Source organism: Ammospiza nelsoni, chromosome Z, assembly GCF_027579445.1.
Source record: "Ammospiza nelsoni isolate bAmmNel1 chromosome Z, bAmmNel1.pri, whole genome shotgun sequence".
Classification (NCBI taxonomy): domain Eukaryota; kingdom Metazoa; phylum Chordata; class Aves; order Passeriformes; family Passerellidae; genus Ammospiza; species Ammospiza nelsoni.
This window is the reverse complement of record NC_080669.1, coordinates 23,990,598-24,004,062: the sequence shown is the minus strand read 5'-3', so window position 1 is coordinate 24,004,062 and position 13,465 is coordinate 23,990,598. Positions and strand designations below refer to the sequence as shown.

At 42.2% G+C, this 13,465-nt stretch overlaps 1 protein-coding gene across 1 annotated transcript in view; it reads right to left on the bottom strand.

The window, feature by feature from the left end:
- LOC132086680 (neuronal acetylcholine receptor subunit alpha-7-like) overlaps positions 1 to 10,939 on the bottom strand; it is a 57,548-nt gene extending 46,609 nt beyond the window's left edge. Inside the window, exon 1 of the mRNA XM_059492533.1 lies at positions 10,712 to 10,939. Coding sequence (XP_059348516.1) covers positions 10,712 to 10,790 — 79 coding nt within the window. The 5' untranslated portion in view covers positions 10,791 to 10,939. The remainder of the gene's footprint in view (positions 1 to 10,711) is intronic.
- Positions 10,940 to 13,465: the final 2,526 nt, after the last annotated feature.

The window sequence follows — 13,465 nt, the reverse complement described above, 5'->3', positions numbered from 1 at the left end:
TATAGCTGGAATATTTACAGAGGAAAAATCCATTAAATACTATGGTTATCAGAGGTAAATCCTAGAACTTAAAACTGTTTTCCTAAAACCTTCCTGCCACAGCTCCTTCTATTATTTATTTTCATTTCAGTTTATCACTGTACTTTTGCAGGGATTTTTAGCTATTACTTTCAGAATCCAAACAGAATGATCACAGGAAACATACACACACACACACACTACAAGCAATAATGAATTATGGGGGAAGCAACATGAAAAGTATCAGGAAAAAAGCAGTTTGTTTCACAGACCATGTCATTCGCATAAAGAACTGCAATGGCAAGAGCATTTACAAAATGAAGCATGTTCTAATGATTTGGTAGCTATAAAAAACAACTTATTTTTGAATATTTTGCAGATTTTTGAGAATGTAAAGCATGTCATTGCCATATGTCACTTAATCTCCAGAGACACAGATATGTCCCATCTGCTTTTGTTCTTATGTGCAGCATTGTTACTTTTATCTGTGGCTGCAAATGCACTATTTCTTTCAATGCCCTTTGATTTAAAATGCATGCCATCGTGCCTTCAGGGAAGCGGATTCACATAAGAAACAATGGAATCACATCAGCTACCTCTACCCCCTGTGCGTCTGCGTGTGTGTGTTTATGTGTTGTGTATTTGAATATTTCTCTCATTTAAAACCTCTTTTTAATCTACTTCCCTTCTGGGTAATCTTTGACTCTAATCTTTGTCTCTCGCTATGCAGATTGTTTCTGCATACACACAAAAATCAGCTATCCAGAGGAATGTGAGAAATTACTTGACTTCCTAAGCAAGAAGTGCCTAATATTCCTGATAAGGGTCATTTTTGTTCTTTCATAGCAGATAAAGAGTCCCCAGCAGCAATGGGTATCAAAAAGGTATGCAAGGAAAGGTTTTTTCTTAAAGACTCTAGGCCCATGACAACATGCTAAAATGATATAATGAAAGGATGAACTTATATTTTTGGTCCTATTGGCTTGGTTGTGGGTGTTTTAAAGGCTGAGTGATGTGTGTAAGGTAGAGAGACACACTTTGAGGTATTAACAGTGGGATGCCTCTCAATCAATCAGTTATCAACATTATTTAAACTGTCTCATTACTCCAGGTCAGAAACCTAAGCAGCTACAGCCAGTAAAGGCAAAAAATGCACTTTTAGTGTAATGCTAGTTTGAATTAGCTCTGTGCAATACAAGAGTCATTGCTACAATACTAGATGCATAGGGAGCACAGGAGGAGGAATCTGGAGCAGTCATGAAGAGAAGGACACCTCTTGTTACATATTACAGAGTGCTGTGGCTGTCTGGAAGCAACTCTTGCCAACTGTCCTGGGATTTGTGGAGAGGAGTAGTAATGGAAGACAAAGGGAAGAAACAAAACCGTAAGATAAAAGCAAGACACCAGTGATATGGCCATCAGTATACTGGACTGGCCTTCTGCACTCCCTGATCCCACTGGCTTTCAGAGCATCTTGTCACATCCCTTCATCTCTATGGGTTTCAGCATCCAAACCAGTCAACCCAGGGAAAGCTCTTCTTAGGAAAGCACTATGAGCTTCACCCTTTAAGTGGCATCAATGTGGAAGCCATGGCATTATAGACAGCATTATCAGATGGCTCTGAAAAGGGTCAAGTCAGTCTGCACCTCCCCATCAAAAGTCCACTCTACACATGTGGAGAGCTCAGATCTGAGAAAGGCATAAGTTAACTGACAGGTGTAATAATGATTTCTGTGGAAACAGATAGGCAAGTCTGATTAAGCTGACAAAAACAATAGGTAGGAGGAGTTCTTTTTCCTAAACCCAGTGCAGATAATAGCAGTGAGGGAGCCTGCAATGATGTTGTGGTTTAACCCCACACTGCAACTGAGTGCCATGCAGTCACTCACAATCTCCCCTCCCTCCAGGGGATGAAGAATTAGAAAAAAATTACAATAATATTAATGAAACATATTAATAATAAACCATAATGAAACATAATAATAATAATAATGATGATGATGATGATGATGATGATGATGATGATGATGATGATGATGATGATGATGAAGAAAAGGGAGACCACAAAAAGAGAGACAGAAATAAAACTCAAAGCAGAAAAATAATGCACAACACAATTGCTTGCCACCCACTGATCTATGCCCACCCCACCCCTGCCTGAGCAGCAATCAGCCTTTTCTAGTCAGTTTTCCTCAGTTTATATACTGAGATATACTAACTTTCCACAAAGAGAAACATGATCATTTTGTCCCAAGATGTGAAGAGAGCAAAGATTCCAAGAGCTATGCCTTAGTCACCGGGATGTCCTTAACAGGAAAAAAAGCTAGTTGCCTTTTTTTATGGTTCAAAGATGAGGGAGAGATCTTGCTCTAAACCATTGCCTCAACATGTTATTGGTGAAGCAATGGTAATATGATTAAACTGCTCTGGGCAATGTAGAGGATAGGCTGGAGTGGAAATGATACAGACAATAACACTATGAAAAGGAACTGCCCAGTGTGCTGAGAGATGTTGCAGTGCTTCTTTCCATTTTTCCTTCTGCAGTGCTCATCAGCTGGTTATGATCCCAGAGACAGCTAGTTTCCCAAACTATGAACTGCTGCCTTGCCAGCCTGCCACCTGTACTTGCATAGCAAAGCTAAGCAGCAAAGTCATTGAGGATGCAATAGGCAAGGCTAGAGATGGCTTCTCCTGCCTTTTTCCCTCATCACTCAAGTTGCAGCTGTTGTCCGTGAACAAAGTAAGAGCTCCACTGGCTGCAAGGCACAGTCAAGACACAAACATCCTTAGTGAACATGAATCTGAAAATGCAAAGAAAGTTCCAGGTTTGTCTTTACAACACCAGAAGTTAAATGATGGATAATGAAAAACACAATGTAAGAGCCCTCTGAAAGGGATGGGGGTTAGTCAGATGAAAATTTTGACTGCACCTTGAATGACTCCTAATTTGTTCAGTGCTTAGTATGTGAACTGGGAAATATGGAGAGACATTTTCTAAATGTTTCCTAAATCTGAAACCGTTTCACACTTGGGGAGCAGAACTTTCATAGCACACCTATAGATAAGACTCAGCCTTGTTTCAGGCAGCAGCCATGAGCTGTCACTAAGTCAGGTCAAACATGCTGCCTGTCTATGTGAGATATTGCGCTGCCAATCAGCTGGTGACAGTTCAGAGGTCTTGGCAGCAGAAGTGGCTGTTATCAAGGGATTTTTTCTAAGGGAAACAAGTCTGAGGCTTTGGTGGTTGAGGTCTTCAAAGACAAAGGGAATTGTAAATAAAGGTGTGAAAATTCTTAGCAAGAAGTCTGAATTCATTTCACATTGAAGAGAAAAGCTGCTTCTAATACCTCTTGATGAAGTAAATTACTGGCTCTGAGGAAATTGGACTTGTGACCAATCAAACAAGGTTTGTGGAGATCTGACCTAAGACACTTGAAACTGTATGTACTATGCTTTGGCTGACTCAGTCCAGATTTACTTATATCCATACAAAATGGCTTAAAAGCTTACATCAATTTTGTTGTTTGATTTTTTCCCCCAGACTTTAAAGGTATCAAGGTCTCAGTGACAGCTGAGTGTTGGTTAGCCTTGATCTGTTTTCAGAACCCTAGATGCTATTGTCTTTTCCTTGGGTACATGGCTCAGGTCCTGGTTTTGTTAGTGATTATATGAAATATTGGTCTCTCCCTGCTGCACCCTGCCAGCCATACCTGCATTGGCTGAGTCACTCATCCTAGCTAAGAGCAAAAATGAATCACAGTGAAATTGAGGTACTTCTAGAGAATGACGATCTGGGGAGCGTGATTTTGTCCTGTCTTTGTTGCTTTTAAGCTTTGGTAACTTCAGTCTACTGCTCCCGAATTATGTTGGTGCAGACAAAACAATATTAAAACAAAACTGGTGCCCTGTGCATCCAGAGGGAGCATGATTGTCATCCTGTAATACAGCTGCAATGTCACAGATGCGGGATGCTTGGTCTCTGAGCGAGACCAGAATGAGCCTGAAAATTAGAAAGTGATTCTGTACTGTCTGGACTGCCCTCTTGTATTCCCCAGCAAAGAATTCCTGAGACTGCTAGAGCATTTTGACCCAAAGGTGAAGTAATTTGTCCACTTGACAGAGACCTCCTCTGGAGAAGGATGTCTCTTCTCCTTACCCACAGACCGGTTTCCTTAGATCTACTTTCTCTTTCATATGATCTGGCAACACATAAGTAGATCAGATGGTGTCAGGAGTGCTGAAGTGCTGGAGCTGAGATACCAATCCAATAAATTTAAATTATAATTGGTGACCCTAACATCTTTGGAAATTACATTAGAAGTCTCAGACCTTGAACAAAATGCTACTGCAGAGAGTATGCTACAGGATAGCTGTTTGGTTATAAAAGAAAGGCAAAGCTTTTGCTTGGAGCTCCTGCAGCTACCCAGTTGCCATTTACGGATTGTGTGTGAAGCCTGAACATGAACAGGTTTAATTCAAAGTTGCTGCCCATTTGCCACTTGAAACAGTGGGAACTGCAAACTATCTGGCAACTTTTTATTTAAGTTTTGATCTCTTCTTCCCATTGTTATATTTGTTATAAAAGCTGGATTTCAGTTTGCTGACTACCTTTCTAAAATGACACAATATTAAAGGGAAAGCACTCCATCAAATCACTTTATCACTCCTGCAGGATCTTCAAAAAAACCCCACAAGATGGCTAAGAATTATGTAAAGTATTATCTGCATGATTATATGACTTTCTACTTTTGGTTTTTCCCAAATGCACCGACTCAGATGTGGTGAGAACATGAAGAGGCATCATTCTTTACAGCCAGCCTGCACTCAATGAGACCCACAACATGACACACAGTTAGTTCTGCGTCATGAAGCCTCCACAGGGCAGCACTGATCCCTTGGAGTGAGTGAAATGGAGGCCACAAACAACAGGCTGTAACCCAGCAGATGGATTACAGTTAAAGAGATATGCTTTTGATCCGCTTGGAGATGAGAAAACAAGGGGGAGTTATTTTGGCTGCCTTCAGCTTCCATGAGGAAGGGCTCCATCATGAAGAAGCCAGGCTCTCCTGGGAGGTGCACAGGGACAAGACTGGTAAGATAAAGGTGCATGATGGGGCATTCCCAGATTTTTTTAATCAAGTGTACTCTGCATAAGGAACACCACTGTCCTTGGAGATGTTTGCTGGCTGACTCCTCAGATAACAACCCAACAGAGAAGAAGGGTGGGACTAAACAACCTCTGGAGATCCCTTCCAGCCAAATTATTCTACCATTATATGAACCTGTATAGATCAGACCCTCCCTCACCTCAGCTGCCACAGACACATCTTTTCCCATTTACAACTTAATTTTCTCCTTTTGTATGGCGAAGATCTAAGTGACCAGTGATGTTTTTCCATGTAATCAAAGCTGAGCTTCAGTGAACACCACGTACTGTCTTAGTCCAGTCTGCAAACTGACTTCAGCCTCTTGGAGCTTTCAGTGAGAAATGAGACCTTCTCAAGCCTGCCTGTTTCTTCTAAGTAATTTTTCTGATCAAATCTATGTTGCATTAAGAATAGAAATGAGGACTGTGGTTTTCTCTTCAACCTTGTGGGATGCAAAAGTGTTGAAAATACACATTTCTGAATGGTGATAAGGTTTGCAGGCATCTGTTTCAGCACCCCATTAAGCACAGATTTTCTAATTGAGCAAAGCCAATTGACAGCAACGCAAGATGGAGACGCATGCACTTCACTGTTTACATACATAAGTACTCATGCTGACTACAGGTTCCTTTCCATTGCAATTTACTGACTTAATTGTAAGCCCTGGTTGGGGAGAGTCTTACTTCCAAACACTCCATCTGGTTCTGGTCTCAGCCTTCTCATCAGCTGTTTTGCTCAATGCAGAAAGTATTTGATTTGCAAAACTCTTTCTTTAAGCCATATTTTCTCACGACTGCGTTCTAAAACAGCAATAAACTCCTGTCTGCCTTTCTCATTTCCTGGGTTGATACTGATTGCCAGTGCTAGTCCTACCTGTCTCAGTCAGATTTGATCTCTTTCTTAATTAGTTTATGTAGGATCTCTAGTCAGTAGACATCTTCAAACAACCATGTCAGGACTGATGCAAAGGGTTTTCATCTACTTTAATCACACTTCAGAGCTGAAGAGACTATACCTCCCTCCTTGCTTGTCACATGCAAATGAAATTGTATGTGCTACCACCATAACTAACTCATCTTCTTTTCCACAGGCCTTAGAAAAATAAACCAGAGAGAAAGAAAAGTTCTGAAGCTGCCTTTAAGAGATAAAACCTCTACCTGGAACAAGAACTTCTGCTCTGAGGCCATCAGAAAACTCTACAAGCTGAAGCAAGGCTGAAGGTACCCAAGGTGCCATCTGGCATCATCCCAAAGACCAGATGGATGCTACTTTCTCATCCGCTTCTGGACCCTTCCCTACATGCAAGACTGCTATACCAATAGCTGCATGCAACAATAGGCACTGGTGATGTCATGACTCAGTTGCTTTTTCTGGACCTGCCCACTTTTTCCAGTTACATTTGAAAAGAATTAATACAAGATTTAGCTCAGATCCCTATCACCAAATGCACATGGAAATACCTCCAACTCTCCTGGAGCCTGGCAACTTCTCAGAAGCTTGGGCCAGCTCCACTGTCACAGCTGTGCCCATGATAATACAGATCAGCCTTAGAGCTGTGCCAGTGAATGCGCATAGAAGATTACTGACTGAGCACAAGGTCTGGTTCATTGAACTATAAAGTGAACCTCAAGAAGCAAGCATGAACAGCAAGTTACTGTAGCAGACAGTAACGCAGAGGAAATAGGGGTTTGCTGAGGACCCTGTCTTAAATGTATTGAGAGATATCAATAGCACCAGAGCTCCTGATACAGAGTATATGTGCACGTGCCATGGACAAGTACATTTATTCCCTTGGCTCCATGCACATGTGATGCCTTAGCACGTTCTCAGCATTCAGAGTGAGCAGCTCTGCTGTCTGTGCTATTAGATATTAAAGCAGTGGCAGGAATCTGACAGCAATTTGCCACGTCCGCAAGTTGCATGTGTGGCATCTTCTTATGCCATCAGTATGGAAGAAAAGAGCTACCAGTACAAGGCAAGACCTAGCTCATGTATTTTCTATTTTAAATGTGCATCAGCTGCATTGTTATCTTTGGAACTGTATCATTCAGTGCATCAACACAGACAATATGGAGAGTTGAGGTGAATACAACCTTCAGACCTCTAATTAAGGTATGAAAGATTCTAAATGATTTAACTTTCACATATGGTTCTACTCTGATAACAGTTATGAGATGTAAAAATACAGCTACTTCACCAACCACCTAAATTACCAATGATATTACGCTGTTCTCCCATAAGGCACAGAAATCCTTTTATCTGTTCAACTGTGTCTCTTTGGAGTAACTAAGTTTGATTAAATCACTGTAGTTCTATCAGGCTTAAACAGCTGAGGCCTGAAGTTTGGACTCCTAACTATATACAGATATTTACGTAACATTATTTGTTCTTCCTACTACACAGATCTCTCAACTCGTGTCACCTCAGTCTAATTAGCTCACATTAGAGAAATTGTCGCCCGGCAGGGGAATCTGGCCTTCTGAGGCTATCTTGCCAATGCTTCTGCTGTTGCAGAAACAGCACCTGCTTGCATGGAAGTGAACCAAGAAATTTGTGAGGATTTGCTCCAAGAGATCATCAGTTTTCTTCTGATGTGATCACTAGACCCCATTGAAATAAGCAAAGGTGTGAAAAAGCACGAAATTGGGTGTAGCATTGCAATTCAAATCTGTCTTATGAGTGAGCCAAAGAAAAGCTGCTTGCACCAGCTGGGTACACCAAGTCAGGCTGAATTACTTCATCATTTACATATTTGAGCTGGTTAGCTCACTTGCAGCATCCCCTGCCACAGGATTTGTCCCATACAGCTGAGCACTTATATTCCCACCAGACTGCAGAGAAAGGTTGTTGTCCTCAGCTTGCCTTTGCCTTTGCTGGGCTTTTCAAAGCCACTTGCCCAGATACGACCCTGATGGCAGTCTGTACAGAACAAAGAACCTGAGAGCTCTGACTCTGCTCTGTGCAGCATGTGGGCACTGTAATGGTCTCACTTGAGAAATAAAAAAAGGATATAAAGACACAGTAATTAGAATACATGGTTTGACTGGAGACTAGCCAAGTGTGTGTTTAACCTCCCTGGCTGTTCAAACCCTCTAGGTGACCATGCCCTGATCTGAAGGTAACACCTCAGAGAGGCTATGCATCTTTGTGGTCACTGTGACATGTTTCTCAGAATGTACTTGCAGGGTTGTCTGCACCCTATCCCTCAGATTGCATCACACCCAAAAAAAAAGGAGCAGGAATGATCCCTCCTTTGCAATCAATCCCTAGACTAGGTTTTTCAAGTTTCTCCACCCAAAGTTGTTAGGTAGCTGCTGAGACTCACTGGGTCCTTCTACATTCTGGGTGCTTCTTCAAGGATTGCCCCTGGCCTGGAAGGGATGTCTGACCCTGACAGTATTCACCTGGGATACAGGAAGGTTGAAAACCAGTTTCCTGATTTTTCCTTAGACCCATGTCTCAAAAAAAGCATCATCAGCCCTTTGAGAAGGAGGGCTGCAATGACCCAACTTAAATGACATGACTACTGGGGCTTCCAGCACTATTGCAAGAAGAGTCAGGTTGAGGCAGACAGTTGAGGAAAGAACTGGGAAAAAAACTGAGTTCTTCATGTGTTGTGTTTGGTTTTTATCTAGTTCTTGTGACAACTTTCCTGTCAAACAGCCCTACAGGAGTTTTCAGTACTTGATAAATTGCTATGAACAATGTTGAAAAAACTCAGTGCTATGAGAGAGTGATTTTAGCTATGATTTGAATTTGGTGTGACTTCCTTGTGGGTGAACTAAGGAACCCAGGGGGAAGTTCATCTGCATTTACGGTTAAAAAACAAAAAACTCTGCTACTGATAACATGCTAATATCATCTTGATTTTTTTCTCTTCTGCCCCCACTGCTCAATTCCCAGGTCTTTCTGGGTATTTTTTCCCTTTTTTTTCTTTTTTTCTTTTTTTTTTTTTACTTAAAAAAATCTGTAAAGCAGAAGTCAGTTACAGACCAACATTATCAGAGATTAATTTTATTCTGCTTTCACATTTTTCTGTAAAAGTGCACACTTGTAAGCTGTTGGTAAGAGCACCTAACAAAAAATTCTCTGAATTATTTATAAAAGCAGTTTGTCTTCATGTGCTGTTTAGATAAACTAGGCACCCCCTGATTAATTAGTGATTACTCGTTATTTAAAAGGCAGGATTTACATGACCCACAACTACTCAAAATGGGAATGTCCACAAAATTACTTATCTCATAACTAGATGCTATAACCCGCCTGTTAGTTCAGCTCCTACAGTAGCACAGAAATATCTTGAAGATAGCAAGGTTCTTAATTCAGCAAGGTGGGGAAATATTTTTCTGCAGTACCATTACTACATTAGGCAGATTAAATGTGGATCTGTAATAATGAAATGCCCAGATGTTTTACAGCTTCAGATGAATTAATGAGGAATTATCTATGTGGCAGGAATAGTCCAGTGCAACATCCCATATATGCAAGTTTCTAGTGCCCTTGCACTTCTGAAATAGATGGACAACTTTCTCTGCTTTAAAAAGACAATCCTTCTTTATACATAAATTGTGAGAAACAAAATATGGTCCTTCACACCTAGAATACTTAGTTTTAGAATTTTTGGTTGCTGCGGGTATTTATGTTGCAGCTGAAAGGGACCCATAAAAGCACATTTTGTGTAGAATACCAAATATCTTTCATGACTGGGGCTATTTCAACATTCTCACTTAAAAATACTTTATTGTCAGCCTTGCTATCCTGAATGTTTTGAAATAATCACACAGCTCCTATTTTTTTAGCACCATGCTGAAACTTCTGAAGACAGCTTAGTCAGAGCTGACACCTTAGACTACAGAATCCCATTATTTTTATTAGATATTTTCAGCTATATATCCATCTCTGTCTTAATGTTTTTTATTAAGCATACTAAGAGTATGTTTAATAAAAACCAGAGTTAATACATTTATATATTTATACAGATTTAATATTTCTACATGATGCACAGAGAACAAACAGTTATGAATTTTCTTCTGCTTGTATTTCTCTGTAGAACACCATTGCACTCACACACCTACAGCATTCCCAAATCATTCTGCTCAGCCTGAAGTTATAATTTCCTGTTGTCAAAAAACCATGGTAAGGTTACATTTTTCAGGAAAGCAAGAAAATATTTCTTTTGAAACACAACCATTTCAATTAATTTACGGAAGTTAAAATTACTCACTTTTAATTAAAAAAAAATGCACAAAACCAAACACACACGCTTCTTCCTTCTCTAAAAAAATGTAAGATCCCAGCACTGTAAGATCCACAAACTTACCCAAACTGATTACAAAAGTCAGTTAAACCAGCATGTGACTCTAATGAAGTCCAAAATATAAGCAGATACAAGACTTACTGAGAAAAATATTTGGGGTTGGATGTAACTAGCATTTAGAAGATTAAAAAAAAACAAAAACCAAACAAAAAATCAAAACAACAGCAACAATAAATCCAAACCACTACCAAAAAAATGAAAGCCCTGGACAAACAGAGATTAGCTTACCTTTAAAGAGTGAGAAGAACAAGGATGACCAGAGGTACAGTGCAGAATAAACAAACGCCAAGCACCTTTCTGTGAGCATTGTCAAAATAAGCTGGCTCTCCTTCCTGAGCAGAGGGTGAAAGAGAATGAAGTCTTGAAAACAGCCTGCAATGACTGATGGATTTGGCAATTACGGTAATAAGGCATCAAACCAGCTTCCCACCAGGGGAGAAAAGTGCATTTGCTCATGTGCTTCTCCAGTCCCCAGGAGCCAAGACAGCTCAGTGCTTGGTCAGTAAATCCAAACACAAAGGAACAGGTTACATTCCTTTGGACTCACATTGCTCAACACACTGAGCCTTTCCCTGGTCAGGAGCAAATGCAAGTGATCCTCGCACACAGCTGTCTGTGTACTGCAAGAAGGGGGAGTGTGCTGCCTCGGAGACGCTTTCCACATCTCCACATATTGTACCTAACTCGAGACAGCACGGCTGCAGTGTTTCCAGTGCTTGCACTCGAGTGCCTCTAGAGTTGTTTCCCAGTGAAATGAATTAGTGTGTGTCCCCCTCTGCTCCCTCCCAGCTGCCAGGGCAACTTGCAGCAAGCACCTGTGGTACACACCTGCCTTTTCTCCCAGCAGAGGTGGCAGGGGGATTCAATAGTGCAAAAGTTTGAAAATATGAAAATAGCCAATCTCCTGTCCATTTTTGGTGCACCCCTTCCTGTAATCGCTTCTACCAGATGTAGGGAGCTGCTCTGAGTGCCCTCTTCCCCAGCTGTCTACAGTGGGATTTCGCATTCACCTTGGCTCCCCTTCCTCTCCACAATTTTATCCACTAGCAAAAGAAAGGCAAGGTGAGGCAAAGTCCTGAATGAATTATATTCATCATTTGGGCCTTTCTTTTCTCATTTGCCTGTTCTGAACACTCACCCACTTCTCTTTCACTGCAAGCAGGGACAGCACTTTGTACTCCCCCTTGTTGAATTTCTTGGGGCTCCTGCCTTGACAGGGTACAAGCCTGGATTGACTCAGAGGGCAGCAGCAAGTCGTGACTCCGGGCAGGAGGAGGGATTTGGGCACTGCCGTAGTGAGGCTGCAGCAGGCAGTGCAAGCCGGCAGGAGAGCAGAGCCCGGGATGTGGGGCGCAGGGTGAGGAGGAGAACTTGCGAGGTTGAGTGGTGGGGCACGGGCTGGAAACATCTGCCCTGGGATCAACTGCAGAAACGCAAACTTATAATGCTCAGGAAACACATGAAAAATCAGAGGTCAAAGAACCAGGAAAGGGGAGGAAAACATTACAAGTGGGGAGAGCAACACCACCAGCGTTAGTTAATAACACACAAACATGTTCTGCAGTTTTCATGCTTTCATTTTCTTTTAATAAACGCTAAATAGATTTGGAAGGCTAAGACCACAAGGGGCTGGCATATACCCCAGCTGCAGCCTGGAATGATTTAGCTGAATCCTCAGGCCCTCTCAATCCTGTCACTGGATGGTGGGCTGTCTTCCTGGGGGTCTGGGAAGGGTCCTCAGAGCTGCTGGCCCTCCCTTTGGAGGCTTGCTTGGATGCCCCAGGTGAGCTTTCATTGACCAGCTGCACATGGAACAACCAGGCACAGCCTCCTCTGGATTCTCCCAGGCTCCTTCTTGCTCCCCATGAGTAGGAAGGGGGACAGAATGGGAACTGCTGCTGGGACCCCATGAAGGCTGGCCTGGGAGACCCCCTGGAGTGGCATCAGGGACTGTAGAGGGGCTGTTCTCCCACTCTCCAGCTGCACTGCTGACCTCCGGGCCATTTGATGTTGGGCCTCCACACTGGGCCTGTGATGGTGTCAATAAACTGGTGGGCAAAGCTCCTTGTGTGCCTGTGCAGGGAAGCCCATAAAAGCTGGAACAAAGCCTCATTTGAGCCAAAGTAGTGCAGGCTGGATGGGACAAGGCACTGCACTGTTGCTGCTTCCTACCATCCTCAAACAGCTGCCTCTGCTCCCAATGCAACTGTGACAGCAGGTAGTGGAGAACAGCAAGGTAGAGGAGGGATGCTGAGACGTAGTGCAGGAGATGCTCACTGAGCCCAGGGCAGTGGCCACACGGCTGATGGCAGGACTATTGCAGTGCTGTGGGAACTAGGGGCAGCAGGAATCCTAGTCTCAGGTCTGATACTGCTGCTGAGCAATGGGGATTGGGAGCAGCTAAGTGCTTAGGAGATCAGTGAGTTTGATACATGATCACAGCTTCCTGCAGGGGAGATCACTTGAGCAGAGCCTACTGCAGAGTGTGGGAAATGGATTCGTAGAGTTCTCAAGGCCTGACAGAAAGCCCACATAGCATGCATCCACATGCAAGCTTTGAGACAAGAAATGCTGACTTAAAAATGTCATGGAATAGAACAGATATTGGTGAGAGAGAAATGGAGCTAGAAAAAAGTTTCACAGGATGGCCTTACAAATAAGACTAGATGCTTTGAAGAAATAGAACTATGAAAGATGCATTGTAATAGGACACATGAGGGGTAGTTCTAGATGATTGGCTTTAAGGCATCTACAGCATGGTGTGGCAAAAAGTTGACAGGCCAAGAAATGCATATAGTGTAATGTAATTAGGAAATCGTCATCTTCTGATTGTGATGGCGTGGATTATAACATGTGTATTGTCACACCCTGTTCATGAGACTAAAAACGGAATTAAAGCTTTTAAAACACCTCTCAGTTGTCGCATCTCTGGGTTAGGAAAAAGGTATTGTCCAACAGCAGAGATGCCTGTTCTTCCAGACA